Source organism: Nyctereutes procyonoides, unplaced genomic scaffold, assembly GCF_905146905.1.
Source record: "Nyctereutes procyonoides isolate TBG_1078 unplaced genomic scaffold, NYPRO_anot_genome, whole genome shotgun sequence".
Classification (NCBI taxonomy): domain Eukaryota; kingdom Metazoa; phylum Chordata; class Mammalia; order Carnivora; family Canidae; genus Nyctereutes; species Nyctereutes procyonoides.
This window is the reverse complement of record NW_026575147.1, coordinates 19,285,498-19,303,701: the sequence shown is the minus strand read 5'-3', so window position 1 is coordinate 19,303,701 and position 18,204 is coordinate 19,285,498. Positions and strand designations below refer to the sequence as shown.

Below are 18,204 nucleotides of genomic sequence, written 5' to 3'. Positions count from 1 at the left end.
AGGGAGCCTGATGCAGACCTCGATCCCAGGACCTGGGCTGAAGGCAGACGCTCAACCACTGAGCCACTCAGGCATCCCAGGAGCAGCCTTTAGAGAACCCAATTAGCTTCTAGGCTAACATGACTATGGAGACAGAAAGGACCAATGGCGTGGAAAACAGAAAAGTCAGTTTCAGAGGCCACAGGGTCTGTGTCCACTCAGGCACCTTCTGGGGCAGGTGGTACCTTGACTCAAATGAGTATCCATTCCCTGCAACAGGCCTTCCCTTAATGTAGAAACGGCTACATCAGGCCAACCAGTCTGATACCAGCCACTATTGTGCTCTGAGGTGACCGTGAGGTCATTAATAGGTCAAATGTAAAGTTGGCTAATGCCCACTGCTGGTCAGGGCTAGAGAAATGGGGTAGGCTTATACACTATTAGTGGGAAAAGAATGTAGTGCAAACATTTCAATGGGTAATGTGACAATGACTATCACAATTTTCTTTTCATATACAAATGCAAAACAAAAATGCCTAAACAAAGTACTTCACAATATTCACACAGGGATGGTAAATAGCAACTTTTTATATAAATGTATTTTTAATTCTTGATAATTGAGAAATTAAAACATGTACACAGAGGTCACATCCCTGTTATCCAACTTCATCAATCACCAAACTCAAGACTGATCATCCTGTATCATTTTGAAGCAGATCCCAGATACCATATTATTTCATCCATAAACATTTCTTTATGTAGCTCTAAAAGGACCACAATACTATGTCACATCAAAAATAATTAATGAGGGATCCCTGGGTGGCGCAGTGGTTTAGCGCCTGCCTTTGGCCCAGGGCGCGATCCTGGAGACCCGGGATCGAATCCCACGTCGGGCTCCCGGTGCATGGAGCCTGCTTCTCCCTCTGCCTGTGTCTCTGCCTCTCTCTCTCATTCTATGTGACTATCATAAATAAATAAAAATTAAAAAAATAATTAATGATATTTAATTAATTCATCAAATATCCAGTTGGTGTTAAAATTAATCTACATGTCATGTTTTTATTTTTTTAATTTTTTCAAAGATTTTATTCAATTATTCATGAGAGACACAGACAGAGAGAGAGGCAGAGACACGGCAGAGGGAGACTCAGGCTCCATGCAGGGAGCCCGACGCAGAACTCAATCCCGGGACCCCAGGATCGTGCCCTGGGCCAAAGGCAGACGCTTAACCACTGAGCCACCCAGGGATCCCATGTCATGTTTTTAAAAAATGCTTTGTTTGAATCTGAATCCAAGTAAGTTCTATACATAATGGTTGGCTGACATGTCTTTCAACTCTAAAATATATTTGCTATCCATCTCTTTTTTTCTTGTAATTTCTTTGTTGAAGAGACTGGGTTGTTTTTCCTGTAGTTTTCTGATTGGGAATTTGCCGATGGCTTCCCTATGGTGTAGCTTTTCATGAGATCCTGTCCCTCTACATTTCCTGTAGAAACAAATCGAGTAAATGGAGCAAAGGATTGATTAGATTTAGGTTCACTTTTTCACTCCCTGGCAAGACTGCTACATTAGTGGTGTTACTTGTTTTTTCTATCGGGAGACACACAATGATTGCTTCCCTTTTTGTGATAACATCTGTTGATGCTCAATGCTTAGATTCTTCAATTCATTAGGGGCTGCAAAATGATATTCTGGTATTCCTTAATTTATTAGCTAGGATGCTTCCATAAAGAGAAACAAGTATTATTTTTAATATTAACCACTTAGAATTTACTTAAATATCTATTATTGGGTGAAAAGAAAGTGATAGGGTCCTCTTTGGTGTAAATAAAAAAGGGTGGGTGCATATGTATTGATGTGTAGGCATCTGTACATGAATGAAACATTTTTCTGGAATTTACATAGTAAAATCAATAACAGTGGCTACTGATATGGAGAAGAGTCTGGTTAGGCCACAAGGAGGCTTTTACTTTCCATATGTCTTTCATTATCATTTGAATTTTGGGGGCACCTGGGTGGCTCAGTGGTTGAGCAACTGCCTTTGGCTCAGGTTGTGATCCTGGGGTTCTGGGATCTAGTCCCACATAGGGCTCCCTGCAGGGAGCCTGCTTCTCCCTCTGCCTATGTCTCTCTCTCCCTCTCTCTCTCTCTGTCTCTCATGAATAAATACATAAAATCTTTTTTAAAAATCATAAAAAGTTGTGAACATCAACTTTAAGAATTATGCTCTGAAGTGATATTTCTGACTAGGCAGCATCGTTGATGAGGCCTCAGTCAGAGATCTGGTTCTCAGCTAGATCAGGAGAGCCAGTCAGGTTCCTCAGGGAGGACCAGGTCATGGAGAGGTGTGAAATTAGAAGACAGTACGAAGAACTGGCCCTGGACAGCTGGTGTGGGTTACTGGGCAAGACAAGAGCGATATTTGGGGAAGGTTATTCTGACCTTCTTATCTTTATTCTGACTGAAATATGCGTGATAAATTGATGCACCTAAATTTTACTCATAGTTTTCTAAAATTTGCAAATCATACATAATCTGAAGATATCTTACTGTATTTGCTGTATACATTTATTAGAACGATTGCCCCCTTTTCTTATTCATTAATTCCTTTGTATGTCCATTCTTTACTCCCTTGCAGACAATCATTCTAATTTTCATTCTCTGTTTTTTTGCAAGAAGTGTATTGCTTTCTATGCATTAAAAATAATTATCCTTGCATACTGTGTATTGCATTTATATGGCATTCTTGAAATAACAAAACTATGGAGATGAATAGATTAATGGTTTCCAGACAATGTAGGGGAGATAGGAGGTGGTCTGAAAGACACTGGGAAGTTCTTTTGAGATGACTGAATAGATCTGCATCTTGATTGTGGTGGTGGTGACATGAGTTTATACATGGAATAAAATTGCATAGAATTACATGTGCACATGCATATGAATGCAGGTTAAGAAACTTGTGAGCAGTAATTAAGGTCTGTATATTAGTTAACAATAATGTACCAATGTCAACTTCCTGGTTTTTTTTTTTTTTAAAGATTTTATTTACTTATTCATAAGAGACACAAAGAGAGAGAGAGGCAGAGAGATAGGCAGAGGGAGAAGCAGGCTCCATGGAGGGACTCCAGGATCACGCCCTGAGCCAAAGGCAGACGCTCAACCACTGAGCCACCCAGGCTTCCCCTGGTTTTGATATTGTATTATAGATATGTAATATGTCACTGTTGGAAGAAGCTGAGTGAAGAGTACATGGAACTCTTTGTACTATTTTGGCCACTTCCTGTGAGTCTATTATTATTTCAAAGTAAAAACTGAAAAGCTGCAGAACATGCTTTACTACTAACTAAATAGATGCAAAGGTAAACTAGAATGGTATATATATTTTTCTATTGTTTATGTACTCTTCCTTGGCATCAAACAATGTTTTAAACACTTTACATCGATTAACGCATTTTATCTTCCAAAGCATCATTATTTCCATTGTACAGATGTGGAGCTGGAATCAAAGATAGGTTAAGTAATGTGGTTAAGTTGCATGGTCATAAAGTGTCCAAGCCCGGTTAACAGCCAGACTCTGCTTTCAGACATTATACTGTACTACTAATGTCAAAGCAAGATATTGATGCAGCACTTATAGCAGTTAACAATATTAGAAATAACCAAAAATGTAGGAATGCTGAAATAAATTTTTGCAACTCCAAGAAAAAAAATTCTATCTTAATCAACCTACAAACACCACTTAGTCTAACAAGCCAGGTTTACTAATTCGTTTTCAAAGAAGAACACATACCAAAAAGACTGTGATGTGTCTCACCAAACAAAGGAAAAAATAGTTAATGTAGGTTGTAGGGAAGCATGGAGTGTAGAATTTTGATGGGCTTAAAGCAAAGCAGGGCTGTATGAAAGGGTAGACATCAGAATTAGGCTTTGAAGTGCATACAGGATCCTGTTTCCTTGGAAACCACAAAGTTAAGATAAAGGTGGAATGTTTAGAAATCTTATTGAAGTTTTGTATCTGGCTTGAAAAATCAAGGCTGATTCTCAGCGTCAAAGTGATTTAGGTTCTCTAGGCAGGAGGGGGATGCTTCATTCTTGCTGATGTGATTTCAAGCAGTGAAGTTTCTGGTAGTCTATGACTTTTAGAACAGGTTTCTCAATGAATAAGAGAAGCAGTGGTCACTCAAGGAAGGGATCGTGACTCCATAGCTACAGCATGTCCTTGGGAGAGATGCCTCCTGCTAATTCTTTGGCTAGCCATATCTGTTTTCCCAGCCTGATGAGTAGCAGAACATGTTTTTACTTTCTCAGTTCCAGTTAATTTCTAATTTCTAAGAATCTATATAAGTGAGAATGTGTTTTATATCTTATTTTATGTTTTACTTTCCCCTTTATCCACTCTGATTTTAAAAATTGGCCTTTTTTAATTCCCTCAAAGCTCAACCTGCATCTCTGCTATCCATGTCATGATGTGAACATTCAATCTGTTGATTGAATTGCTGCATTAAACTTAACGATGAGCAAACATCACACTTTATCTCCTTACTCTCAGTAAGCAAACACCAGGTTTGCTCCCATTTTCCATCACAAAAAAATGCTGCAAGGAACATCGTCATATATTTCCCTTACAGACCTATGTAGGAATATCTGCTAGATAAAAATCCAGGAACATAACTCTGGTTATTAGGATCTGTTTATTATTTTTAAGATTTTATATATATACATATGTGTATATATATGTGTATATATATATATATATTTAAAGATTTTTTTTTTAATTTTTTTTTATTTATTTATGATAATCAGAGAGAGAGAGAGAGAGAGAGGCAGAGACACAGGCAGAGGGAGAAACAGGCTCCCTGCAGGGAGCCTGATGTGGGTACTCGATCCCCAGACCCAGGGATCATGCCCTGAGCTGAAGGCAGATACTCAACCACTGAGCCACCCAGGCCTCCCGATTTTATGTATTTATTTGAGAGAGAGATGTTGAATGCACATGTGCAAGAGAGGGGGCGGGGCAGAAGGAGAAGGAATCATAAGCAGACTCCCCACTGAGCTGGGAGCCCACCTTGGGGCTCATTCTCATGACCCTGAGATTATGAACTGAGCCAAAATCAATACTCAGATGCTCAACCAACTGACCAACTGAGCCACTCAGGTACCCTGGATCTGTTTATTTTTAATTGAGTGAAAAGTACCAAGCTCCCCCTAGAATAGTCTTCCCAGACTTTCAGCTCCATGGCATCAGCACTACTCTGAGCCCACTTCCAGGGCCACCCTTGGGTCACCCAACTTCCTGAATTTTTCCACACTCTGGTGTTAAGTGATATCTCATTGTTGTTTTCATTTTTGTTTCTTTGATTATTAACGAGCTCAAGCATCTTTACATGAGTTTGATAGCTTTTGTGTTTGTCCTCTTATGTTGACTACTCATATCCTTTGCTCCAACGTTGTTTATAGAATAAAACCTAGCCCCTCCCTAGTTTGGCACTGAGTCTCCATTACTAAGAGCTCACTTTTCTTTTTTTTTTTTTTAATTTTTATTTATTATGATAGTCACACACACACACACACACACACACACACAGAGAGAGAGGCAGAGAGAGAAGCAGGCTCCATGCACCAGGAGCCCAATGTGGGATTCGATCCCCGGTCTCCAGGATCGCGCCCTGGGCCAAAGGCAGGCGCTAAACCGCTGCACCACCCAGGGATCCCTTCTTTTTTTTTTTTAAAGTAAACTTTACACCCAACAAGGGGCTCAAACTCAAAACTCATACCCTGAAATCGAGAGTCACATGCTCAGGGGCACCTGGTGGCTCAGTTAAGTGGCCAACTCTTGATTTCGGCTCAGGTCATGATCTCCAGGTTCTGGTATGGAGCCCTGTATCATCCAGGCTCTGCATTCAGTGGGGAGTCTGCTTCAGGATTCTGTCTCTCCCTCTGCTCCTCCTCCTGCTTTCTCTCTCTCGCTCAAATAAATAAATCTTTAAAACAAATAAAAATAAATAAGAGTCATCTGCTCTACTGACTGAGCCAGCCAGGAGCCCCTAAAATCTCACTTCTCATCATTGCCCTTTGCCCATGCTACATGTAGCTCCAGAAATTCTGTTTTTATGGTCTCTTCTGCCTGGATTACACCACCTTCCCCTAGCCCCCAATCTAAACATGTCTCAAAACCTAAATACTCTTTAGAACCCAGCTCAAAATATCACACCTGAGCAAATAGGTGGCTTGAACCTTTCCCTTTCAGCTCCCACAGAGCTCAACCTGCATTTCCCTTGGTCATCTACCACAATATTCCTCTCCCTCTGGCAACTGAGGTGGGGATCACCTACCTACAAGAACAGGTATAGGTTATGTGCAAGCACCGAGAGATTCAGAAGGCATGTGCAGAGAAATAGTTAAACTTTTAAAATAAGTAAGATGATTTTTACTTTATTCTTTTTTAGTTTCCTCTAGCCAGTGATCTCCTAACTATATGTTGTAGCCCCTTAGTGGAGTTCTCTTCCTCTACCATCCCCATCACTGCTCCGCCTTGCCCAGGGGTTGCCTCTCTTCTCCCAGACCCCTGGCTAGAAGGTATCAAATTCCTTGCCTTCTATTAGCCCTTATTCCCTTACCCTTCCGCTAAGGGCTTCCCCCAAAGTATCTCTAACTGAGCCCCTTTACAGAATAGATTAATATTCTGAACTCCTGGTGGACACTTCCCTCTAGAGGGTTAATGGGATTCTCAATATCAATGTCAGGAGGATCTTTAAGCATCTTCTCGATTCCAAAAGCTGTTTGTTCTTCCTGAATTCCTCACTTTAGTGAAATTTTCCATCATCCCCCAGTTCCGCAGGTGAAGGAGAAACTCCTTCCTTTCTTCCATTCTCCAAATGCCTAAATCACCAAATCTTACCAAATTTACCCTTCTACGATTCCCTCCAATCCATCACTTCATCTCTGACTTCTCCTAGTCCCTGCTGTAGCCCAGGCCACCATCAGCTCTGATTAAAGGACCCAAAGTCCAATTAGCAATACCAGTTCCAGGGCGTTTGGGTGATGCAGTTGGTTAAGCATTGAATTCTTGGTTTTAGCTCCGGTTGTGATCTCAGGATTGTGACATCAAGCCCTTCATTGGACTCTGTACTCAGCACGTAGTCTGCAGGAGTTTCTCCCTCTGCCCCCCCCCCAACACTCTTTCTCTAAAATAAATAAATTCTATTTTAATTAAAAAAAAAGATTTTATTTGACAGAGAGAAAGAGAGAGAGCATAAGCAGGAGGAGTGGGAGAGGGAGAAGCAGGCTTCCCACTGAGCAGGGAGCTGGAAGTGGGGCCCAATCCCAGGACCCGGGAATCATGACCTGAACCAAAGGCAGATGCTTAACCAACTGAGCCACCCAGGCACCCCAATAAATAAATTCTAAAAACAAAACAAAAAACCCAGTGCCAGTTCCATGGCAGACCTCTAGATACTGGGTTGGCCAAGATGAGACTTGTTTATTTTCCTTCACATTTTATGAGGGGACTTTTGAAGAGAACATGAATTACTTTTTGCCTGACTTCCTTTTCTTTATGACTGGTCTGAAAGTGAGAAAATTACTTAAGTACCTAAAACAATTAGATTTTGATACTGGAAAAAAAAAAGATTTTGATTCTGACATTAAAAAATTTTAGTACTCATTCACCCTAGTTTCTCAAACCAACAAAGACATTCCAGAAATTCCCTATTAGGCCTAGGAAGTTTGAATTTCACAGAATAGTGTCAGGAGTGTCAATTTTGTCTTACTACCAAACAGGTGTCAAAGGTGTCACCTAAATGCCTGTGGTAGTTTGGGAAGCCCTTGAAGACACAGCAGAATTCCTAGCAGTCCTCCCCAAACCTGCTCACAATCAGAATCAGATTCTGTTGCCCTAGCTCTGTGGGCAAATCTCCGAGATGGCTGCTGAAAGGTAAGGTAGCATTGTCCAGCCAAGACCTAATCTCTGCTGGGTGAGAAAGATTGGGCTAATAGCCCCCCACTTCCTCAGAAAGTGAGTTTGTACTGCCTGTGGCTTCCTGGCCCTATGTGAGGGCAGGGGGGTTCAGCTAGGTGAACTCTTCCATTGTCAAGACCCAGACTTCCATTATGTAGGAGAGCTGAAAGACAGATCAGTGATGCAGACAAGACCCTTCCTTTGAAGGGCTCACTTTTGACATGAAACCAGTTAAGACCAACCAGAGAGGACCTCCACTGTCTAACACCAGTGGGTGCCAGGCCCTAATTCCCCACTCCTCTTCCTCTTCTTTCATGCACTGTTTTCCATTCATACCCTGCTATCTTTGAGTTTAGTGAGTGAGCAGTCCACTGTTGTGGGAGGAACAGAAATGGGTAGAAATGTGAGAAGAGTGAAGGCAGATCAAAGCTATTCCCACTAAGCTAAGAACCCCTGAACTGCCTTAGCCATGGCAGATATACACAGGCTGTCCGCAAATAGAAGGGTCAGTGGCAGGTCTTTGGTATTTTAGGTTGGTTGGTATCTTGCTTTTGAATCTGATTTTGTATCAGTTCAAGGCATATGATCCTGGGGAGGCAGGGCCCTGACATGGAAATCTGCATGCTTGGGTGTCTGCTCAGACACTAATGGCTCTGACACTCAACTTCAAGCTGCACCTTTGAAAACAAATTTCAGCGGATGAGATGAGATGCCGGGTGCAAAGGGGTCTAATTCACTGCTGTTTCTGCTTGTAACTAAGTCACAGACGATCCCATCGTGTACTGTTGGTTTGAACAGAGACCTGGGCAGAGACCCTGGAGCCTGTATTGAACTCCTAGGGCTGCCCTAACAAAATACCACACAGACTGGGTGGCTTAAACAACAGAAATTTATTTACTCACAGTTCTAGAGGCCAGAAGTCCAAGATCTTTGTCATCAGGTTGGTTTCTTTTGAGGCCTCTCAACTTGAAGATGGCTGCCTTCTCACTGTATCCTCCTCTCTTATGGTCATCCCTCTGTGTTGGCTGTCCTTATCTCTTTTTTTTTCCCTTAAAGATTTAGAGAGAGAGAGAGAGAGAATAAATGAATGTGACAGTGGGGGTATAGGTGTGGGAGGGCAGACAGAATTTTAAGCAGACTCCCCAGCTGAGCACAGAATCTCATTACCCTAAGCTCATGGCCTGAGTCAAAATTAAGAGTCCGATGCCTAACCGAGACACCCAGGTACCCCCTCTTCTTAAAAAAGACTACTTATATTGGATTAGGGCACATCCTGATGACATTTTAACTTAAATGCATTTTTAAAGGCCCTACCTAATGGCCTTTAAATACAGTCACATTCTGAGGTACTGGGAGTTAGAATTTCAACATAAGAATTTGGGTGAGGGGCGGAGGACACACAATTTCATTTATAACAGGGCCTATAATGAAAATCTCTGAGTCTGGGGCTGAAAACTAGGGAACACCCCGTCAGGAACAGCTACAGTGTATCTGCTCTCTCCTCCTAAACCCACCACCGCCCCCCCCCCCCCGCCCACTTGCAAAGGCAGAACGTTTTCCTAAGTATTTCCGCCTATTTCTATTCCCCTCAGTGAATTTTCACCAATCTCTATAATGCTTTTATCGGTGAACAAAAACACAAACTCTGTCCTCTTCCAGGTGCAAATAAATGGTGTTTAAGGATAAGAAGAGGTGTCATTCATACATCTGCTAGGAGTCTTGTGTAGTGCCAGCTTTCCAAGGTCCTATTCTACTCTTCTAGTTAAACCGACTCATTTCAAAGTACCAAGATGCCTTCAGACTTCAATTTTCATCTGGTGAACAAATTGCCCCTCTGAGATAAATTCAAGTCTCTGCCCCCAGATGCTGGGGCTGACAAACGTTAAGAAAGGAAGGGGAAGTGCAGGGCATGTTGTGCCTTTCATTGGTTCCAGCCACCCAAGAGCTCAAAACTACTGGCCGCCTGGCACTGGGTAATTCCTCAAACACCTGCTACACAAATCTTCATATGTCTGCATCTAGGGTTGTTCTGGAAGAACAAGTCTCCTCCTATGGACGTGAGCAGGAAAGGATACTCGACGATAGAGCTCCCCGGGGGCAGTGCCTTGGTGAAGGGGGCTTTTGCATCCTGGTCCACCTTCCCACTGCTGCTGCTCTAACGAAGCCCACAGGACTCCCCGAACGGAATGCTGGGCCGCAGAAGCCGGACCCCCTGTCCCCGGAGTTGGCCCATTCCGGCCTGGAGCTGCCCATGCTGCCTTCCCTAAGGTCTACTGGCATTAGGAAGGCGGGCGGGCGTGTGTGTGTGTGGGGGGGGGGGGGAGGGGGGCGCGCCAAGATTGGGGAGAGCGAGTGTGCACGGGCGGGCGTAAGGCCTCTGGCAAAGTCCCTCAGGCGCACGAGGGACCCCGGACACACTGGGTGGAGTAAGGGGGGCGGGGAAGCCATTACAGATACCCGACGCGCAAGCAAAGCTGGGGGGAATCCCGAACTTGTCGCGACAGGGATCAGGCGAGCCCGTCTCCCCACCGCCCCGATCTCCTCGGAGTCACTTCCGGCGGGGGCGCGGGGGGCGCGGGGGACGCGGGCGCCTAGTCCCGAGCGCCCCCTATCTACTCCTCGCCGCCCCGGCCCGCTCGCGAGCCCGCAAGCCCTTCATCTCCTGCGCGGACGGCTTGCACCCCCGAGCCCCGGCGGGGAACTTCCAAGACGCCCCAGAAAAAGGCCCCGGGAGCAGGGCGAGTTGCGCGCGCACACGCGGCCGCCTGGCAGGGCGTCCTGGCCGCCGACGCGGCGCCCGGGATCAGACCCGCGGTCTCCGCGCTACCGGTCGGGAGACCCCCGGCCCTACCGCCCCACCCTCCCGGAGCAGGAGGCGGAGGTGAAGTGGCACAGCTACTTCCGAGTGCCGTCGTGGGTGGCTCTGAAAAGAGCCTTTGGATAGGATGGAACCTCGAGCCGAGCGCTCACTCAAGCCCGCTCCCCGCGGATGCGGCGCGCCAGCTGGATGTCCTTGGGCATGATGGTGACGCGCTTGGCGTGGATGGCGCACAGGTTGGTGTCCTCGAAGAGCCCCACCAGGTAGGCCTCGCTCGCCTCCTGCAGCGCCATGACGGCCGAGCTCTGGAAGCGCAGATCCGTCTTGAAGTCCTGCGCGATCTCGCGCACCAGCCGCTGGAACGGCAGCTTGCGGATCAGCAGCTCGGTGGACTTCTGGTAGCGCCGGATCTCGCGCAGGGCCACCGTGCCCGGCCGGTAGCGGTGCGGCTTCTTGACGCCGCCCGTGGCGGGCGCGCTCTTGCGGGCCGCCTTGGTGGCCAGCTGCTTGCGCGGGGCCTTGCCGCCGGTCGACTTGCGGGCGGTCTGTTTCGTACGAGCCATGGCGAAGCGGCGGGGAGAGTAACGGGGCCCCGGCCCGCCGCAGCGGTCTTTATAGGCACCGTCTCTCTCCGATTGGGCGGGGCAATAATTGAAAGTCCCGCGCTGGCTGTCCATTGGCCGCGACGTCACCCTCCCCGGCGCCACCGATTGGCCTGGGCGGATCCCCCTAGCCCCGCCCACCCGCCTCGCTCTCTACTCTCCAGGTTGCCAACGGTCTTCCCTAGCTTGTTTTTCCTTTCTTTTCCGCGGGCGGGGGAGGGGGGGGTCATCTTTGATCGCCACCGTGTCCGAATGTTCCTCCTCAGCCCTTCGCCCCCTTTAGAACACGGTACCCCCCCTTCCTTCCCACGCGGTCTCCCCAACTCAGCCTCAATCTTGCCTTTACGTCCCGTCCCCCCCACATCGCCCGGTCACCTTCTAGGAACCCCGTCGGTGGTCGGGCGGATCTTTTTTCCCGCCTGTCGGTGCTCTTCGGGTCCGAAAGTTGTCCCATCACACCCCACCGCCTGCCGAGCGCAAGGCCCCGCCTCGAGAAACCTACGCGGGGACTAGTACCCAGTCTTGCCGGAGTAAGCCGGCTCAGTTAAGCCGAGGACCCGGCCCGCCACTCACTCCCGGAAACTGCCCGCTGCCCTGCCGGCCGGGAGTGCACGTGCGCGTGGGGGCGGGGGCGCGGGCCTCGGGAACCCGGGAGCTGCGCGCGAGGCAAGAGTCGGGGACCGCCTTCTCAGTTCTTAGGACAGAGTCGAACGTGGCTGCGCCCTGGGGGTCCGGGCCCCCCCAGCTGCGCCACCAAGTCCTAAGGTCCACGACCCACCAGACCAGGTCAAGATGGCCGAGCGCCCAAGGCTCGGGGTCGAGGAACGGTTGAGGGACAACCCCAACCCCTCTCCCCTGCCCCCCCCCCCCCCCCCCCCCGCCTTGGGCCTCCGCACACTACTGGCAGAGGTGGAGCGGAGCAAGACCGCCTACTGTACCCTGTATACAACTCCTTTTATTTGATAGAGTGGGTGGCTCTTAAAAGAGCCTTTTGATTTCACAGGGGTCCCCTTCGAGACCAGGGCTGGCTGGGCTTCCGGACGCCGGCCTCACTTGCCCTTCGCCTTATGGTGGCTCTCCGTCTTCTTAGGGAGCAACACGGCCTGGATGTTGGGCAGGACGCCGCCCTGGGCGATGGTGACCTTGCCCAGCAGCTTGTTGAGCTCCTCGTCGTTGCGGATGGCCAGCTGCAGGTGGCGGGGGATGATGCGCGTCTTCTTGTTGTCGCGGGCCGCGTTGCCCGCCAGCTCCAGAATCTCGGCCGTCAGATACTCCAGCACGGCCGCCATGTAGACGGGAGCGCCGGCCCCCACCCGCTCGGCATAGTTGCCCTTGCGCAGCAGCCGGTGCACCCGGCCCACTGGGAACTGCAGGCCGGCGCGGGACGAGCGCGACTTAGCCTTAGCGCGGGCCTTGCCTCCTTGCTTGCCACGACCTGACATGACAGCGACGCTCACTGCAAACACCTCCCGCTCGACGACCGAGAAAGTCGCCGTAAAGCCCGCCACTTCACCCTTTTATAGGCAGAACCGGGATTGTCTGCGGAGCACTGCGATTGGCTAAAGCAGAGCTTTGTCCGTTCGACCAATAGGGTGGCTCAGCCAGCATCCGTTCATTTACATAATCTCGTCCCCCTCGCTGGAGCGCCGCTGAAAACTCGCGAATCACGACGCGGCGTAAGCAGAACCTTAATTTGCCTACGGCCTCTTTAAGTACCGAGGCGCTTCCGGTAGCCTGGGCCTGACCGTGGTGGCGGCGTCCCTTCTCCCGTGTGCCCGCCGTTTGCTTGTGCTTCCCGCCATGCCCGAGCCGGCGAAATCCGCTCCCGCGCCCAAGAAGGGCTCCAAGAAAGCGGTCACCAAAGCCCAGAAGAAGGACGGCAAGAAGCGCAAGCGCAGCCGCAAGGAGAGCTACTCCATCTACGTGTACAAGGTGCTGAAGCAGGTGCACCCCGACACCGGCATCTCGTCCAAGGCCATGGGCATCATGAACTCGTTCGTCAACGACATCTTCGAGCGCATCGCCGGCGAGGCTTCCCGCCTGGCGCATTACAACAAGCGCTCCACCATCACCTCCCGGGAGATCCAGACGGCCGTGCGCCTGCTGCTGCCCGGCGAGCTGGCCAAGCACGCCGTGTCCGAGGGCACCAAGGCCGTCACCAAGTACACCAGCTCCAAGTGAGTCCCTGCCGGGACGCGGCGCCCGCCGGGGTCGCCGGCCGCCTGACTCCAAAGGCTCTTTTCAGAGCCACCCACGTTCTCGCCGAAAGGAGCTGTTTTGTCTCTACTTTTCAAAATGCCTATTTTTTTCATATTACTTCGCTTTCCTGGTCTGTATCGATATTTTTCTTTGGAGGACAGGAAAGGAACTCAAGGTGGAATTTGATTCTTTACCATTGTGGAGAGCTCAGAGTACGTGTATTTTCAAATAGAGCTCTAGTGGGCGGTTAACAAGACGTGGCATTCAACCTAAGTCTCCAGGTTGTGGAAATCAGTGTTAAGGAGTGTTTAAAACAATTAGGTACGTGCCTGTTACTGCCATTTTTCTTGCTCTGGAAGATTCATGTTTTTGTAAAAATGCAAAACAATACTTTTGAAACCACGCCCCCCACCTATAAGTAAGCTTTTATTGTGTATCTCTGCCTTGATTCTGTCATTGCAGTAATTTGTAGTTTATCAACGCACCTGTCCTTAACTCGAAATTCCTCTCAGCTGCACTGAGTCCGTATTGCTCAAATTGGAGACAAACTATCAGAATAAGATAATACAAAAGCCACTTTTCCATGGTAAACTTGCTCAGGTGTTGAGAAGCTACACAATTGTTCATAGTTGTAGTTCTGCTATTTTACAACCTGGATAAGGAGGGAGGAAAGAGTATATAAAATACTCCGGGATTTCCAGAACTTGGGCTGCTAATCCTAAAATGTCCTGAAACATTGTTAAAACTTCGCTGTCTTAAAGATGTTTTGTCACTTGCCTGAAACAATTCTTTCTCTTCCTCTGAAAATAGTCACTAAATATTAGAGAAAAAAAGGGCCTTTTCCATTTTTGAGACTAGATGTTTAAAAGCAGTCCTTAGAATAGTTCAAAGGCCATTTGATCCTGAATCAGTTTTCCCCTAAAACCGCATTATTTCCACCAAACCCAAATCATGCACATTGGGTGAGGCAAGGATGAACTGCCTCTGGAACACTCCAGGTGATTCATGTTCCATAAGCACTGACCCTGACTACGTAGCTGCCATGTTACTTGGTAAGAACCTGTTGGCAGTTTTCAGTTACCACCCAGATGCTTGCTTTTTCCGAAAATTTTCTTTCCCAGAATTGTTTATAATATATCCAAAACTAGTTTTATTTCCTCATTAATTCAGGGCACCAAATATAGCATAGGACTTTGCCTTTCTACCTTCATTAGTCACCATTTGGTTCTGAGGATTCTCTGAATATGGGTAGGAAAGCCAAAAATAGCTAATTCTTAAAGGTGGAGGGAACTCAGTATAACTATATTACCCATCAATAATAGTTCCCTTTACCACCAGAATTTACACTCACAGGTGCAAAAACAAAACGGACATCTGTTCAGGCTCCACTGTGAGTGTACACACCATTTCCTGCAATAAAGGAGGAGGGGGGGAACATTTTGCACCTGAGGTAAGTAAAACATGCTGGGGATGCAGTAGTAAACAGAAGAAAAAGTCCCTATCCACATAAAGCTACATTTTAGTTGGTGGAGGCTGAAAACAAGCAAATGAAAGAAGTGTGTAATAGTATAATATTCAGGGAATGATATGTGCTATGATGTACAACATATAGAATACAGCATGCATAGTAGGTCTGATCAGTTAATATTTGAACAGAGGCCTGAATAAGATGGTGAGCCATAGCCTGTTTGGAAAAGAGTATTCTAAGAACTGGTATTGTTTACAAAGACCCTGAGGCAGGCACAAGTTTGGTGAGTTCAAGGAATAAGCAATACTAGTATGGCTGAAGCACATACTAGTGAGCAAAGGAAATATCTGCAGGGATAAAAGATCAGGGAAGTTAGTTGAGGTTCAGATCATACAGGCCATGGAGAGGTCTCATAGGCCATTGCAAAGATTTTGTGTTTTATTCTAAATGAGTTAGAGTGCCCTTGGAGGGTTTGATCAGAGTAATGACATTATTTGACTTGTTTTTATTAAAGCTCCCCCAGGATGCTATGTTAAAAAATAGACTATAAGAGAGCAAGAGTAGAAGCAGGGAACAGTAGCAGGTGAGAGATAGATGGTTTCAGTGGATATCTGGGAAGTAGTGAAGATATTTTAACTGAAACTGATGAACTAAATGTAGGTTATGACAGAATAGAGGATTAATGCAGGTTTTTGGATAGAGCACTTAGAGCTGCTATTTACTGACATGAGTGATGAATAGATTTGGAGGAAGAAATCAAGAGTACTGTTTTGGACAAAATTGTGAGATTCCTGGTTGCTATCCGAGTGCAAAAATCAAGTAGGAATCAGATAGGAAAGAACAAATTCCCAAACAGAAGTATGAAATATGATAATCTGGAGTTCAGGGAAGAGAAAGGAGTTTGGTGCAGAAAGTCTGATTCTTGCTCTTTTGTAGATGATCTACCATCTCTTTCTGAAAACACTTTGAATCACTGTAACATGTCAAGATACATTTTCTCCCTGAAAATAACTTTAGTCGCAGTATTTGACTAAAATCCCCTATCCAACTTAAGTTTTAACCCTAGATTTTAGAAGACAGAATAACCAAATGTCAAAGCCAATGTGATTTGAGTATCCTTGGACTAGTGCAATCACGTAAGTCACTATTATCTTTAATGAGTAGAGCAAGTATGATGAGCAAGAGATAACATTCAGAGTTCTAGGTAATATATGGACGATTACTCTCAAACAGAAGCCCTTTAATGAGGTGAGAAATCTTATATGTGCATGTTGAAATTGCATCAGTTAACAGATTTATTGCAAAAATAAAATGGATGATGTCGATAGAAGCTAGACACTTCTACTTCTTTACTAGTAAAGACACTACTCTGTAGTAGTCTTTAATTACAATTAAAAAAAATTTCTCAAGGAGGGGAAGTTCAAACCTGCAGAAAAGTTGAGGAAAAAAAAATAAAGCTCTTCAACCATATCTTCATCTAGATTCACCAGTTGTTACTATTTGCTGCAATTGCCTTATGACTTTTCATGCACTTACACATTTTCTGAACAATTTAAGTTACAAACATCATGACACTTTTCCCTAAACACTTTAGCACATCTCCCTTAAAGACATTCTCCTATATAATTACATACCATTATTACACTCAACAAATTTAATACTGACTTAATATTAAGTATATGCAATCCATACTCAAATTTCTCCAATTATCAAAAAATATCCTGTATATAGCTGTTAGTTTCCTATGGCCTAATTGGAAAGTCTTTGCAGTTGTAACAAATTACAGTTGACCATTGAACAACAATGGATTGGGGGCACTGACACTTGAGCAAATTTGCATATGGGGATCCCTGGGTGGCACAGCGGTTTGGCGCCTGCCTTTGGCCCAGGGCGCGATCCTGGAGACCCGGGATCGAATCCCACGTCGGGCTCCCGGTGCATGGAGCCTGCTTCTCCCTCTGCCTATGTCTCTGCCTCTCTCTCTCTCTCACTGTGTGACTATCATAAAATAAATAAATAAAAATTTAAAAAAAATTAAAATTTGCATATGAGTTTTTGCCTTATAAGGTAATGTTCCCAGATTCTAGGGATTTAGATGTGGACATATTTGGAGGCCATATTCAGCATATCACAGCTGTTGACTACTGTTACGGGTTGAATTTTGTTCTATAAAAAGATATGTTAGGGATGCCTGGGTAGCTCAGCAGCTTAGTGCCTGCCTTTAGCCCAGGGTGTGCTCCTAGGGTCCCTGGGATCGAGTCCCACATCAGGCTCCCTGCACAGAGCCTGCTTCTCCTTCTGCTTGTGTCTCTTCCTGTCTCTCTTCTCTCATGAATAAATAAAGTTTAAAAAATTTTAAAAAGAAAATAAAAAGATATGTTGAAATCTCACTCCCAAGTGACTTAGAATGTAGCCTTATTTGGAAATAGGGTCTTTGCAGAGATGTACAGACATACATACCTCTGAGATCCTGTGGGTTAGGTTCCAGACCACTGCAAGTAAATCAAGTCAAATGAAATTTTTGGTTACCCAGTGCATATAAAAGTTATGTTTATATTTTATTAAGTGTGCAATAGCATTATGTCAAAAAACTCCAATATGTATACCCAGGCGCCACGTTTAAATTTTTAAACGAAATCTCAGATTTCCTTAAATCCCCAGACATTCCTTCTTGATAGTAATAATAATCTCTGGTCCTGGTGAAATATTGATCTTAACACTTGAAGACAGTCCAAATGTCCACTTGGAGTACCTCTATTTTTTTATCTACCTTATTTGGCCTCTTTGAGATCTTTCAGGACAAAAGGTCTATCATCTTTTATGTTGGGAAATTATTGTTTTTCAAATATTGAAGAATCAAACTAGTTTAAATAAAAGTATGTCAGACAAATGGCCTTAACTGGATGTCTGGCAGTTCAGCAGGGCTTTGCGGTTGGATGACTCCCATCAGTGGTTCCGTTTTCTGATTCTCCCCTAACATGTACCGTCCTCTGTAATTATTCTTTGCCTTCACACAGAGAACACCATCTTTCCTGGTTCTTCAAAGCAAAGAAACTTCTTTCCCAAAAGATAAAAGCACTCTATATTTCCTTACTTAGTTACTTCAATTTCTAAAATGTGTATGCTAATTAGATTGGTCCAGATTCCTGAACTAATCAATGCGCAAAGGGGTTTGGAATTA

General features: G+C 45.8%; 3 protein-coding genes across 3 annotated transcripts; 1 reads left to right on the top strand and 2 right to left on the bottom strand.

The window, feature by feature from the left end:
- Positions 1–10,276: 10,276 nt before the first annotated feature.
- LOC129501252 (histone H3) lies at positions 10,277–11,326 on the bottom strand. The gene has a single exon (XM_055312194.1). The coding sequence runs from the start codon at positions 11,315–11,317 to the stop codon at positions 10,907–10,909; it is 411 nt and encodes a 136-aa protein (XP_055168169.1). The 5' UTR covers positions 11,318–11,326; the 3' UTR covers positions 10,277–10,906.
- Positions 11,327–12,291: 965 nt separating this feature from the next.
- LOC129501251 (histone H2A type 2-A) lies at positions 12,292–12,841 on the bottom strand. The gene has a single exon (XM_055312193.1). The coding sequence runs from the start codon at positions 12,796–12,798 to the stop codon at positions 12,406–12,408; it is 393 nt and encodes a 130-aa protein (XP_055168168.1). The 5' UTR covers positions 12,799–12,841; the 3' UTR covers positions 12,292–12,405.
- Positions 12,842–13,067: 226 nt separating this feature from the next.
- On the top strand, positions 13,068–13,623 carry LOC129501250 (histone H2B type 2-E). Its single transcript, XM_055312191.1, has one exon. It carries the CDS (start codon positions 13,157–13,159, stop codon positions 13,535–13,537), a length of 381 nt encoding a protein of 126 aa, XP_055168166.1. The 5' UTR covers positions 13,068–13,156; the 3' UTR covers positions 13,538–13,623.
- Positions 13,624–18,204: the final 4,581 nt, after the last annotated feature.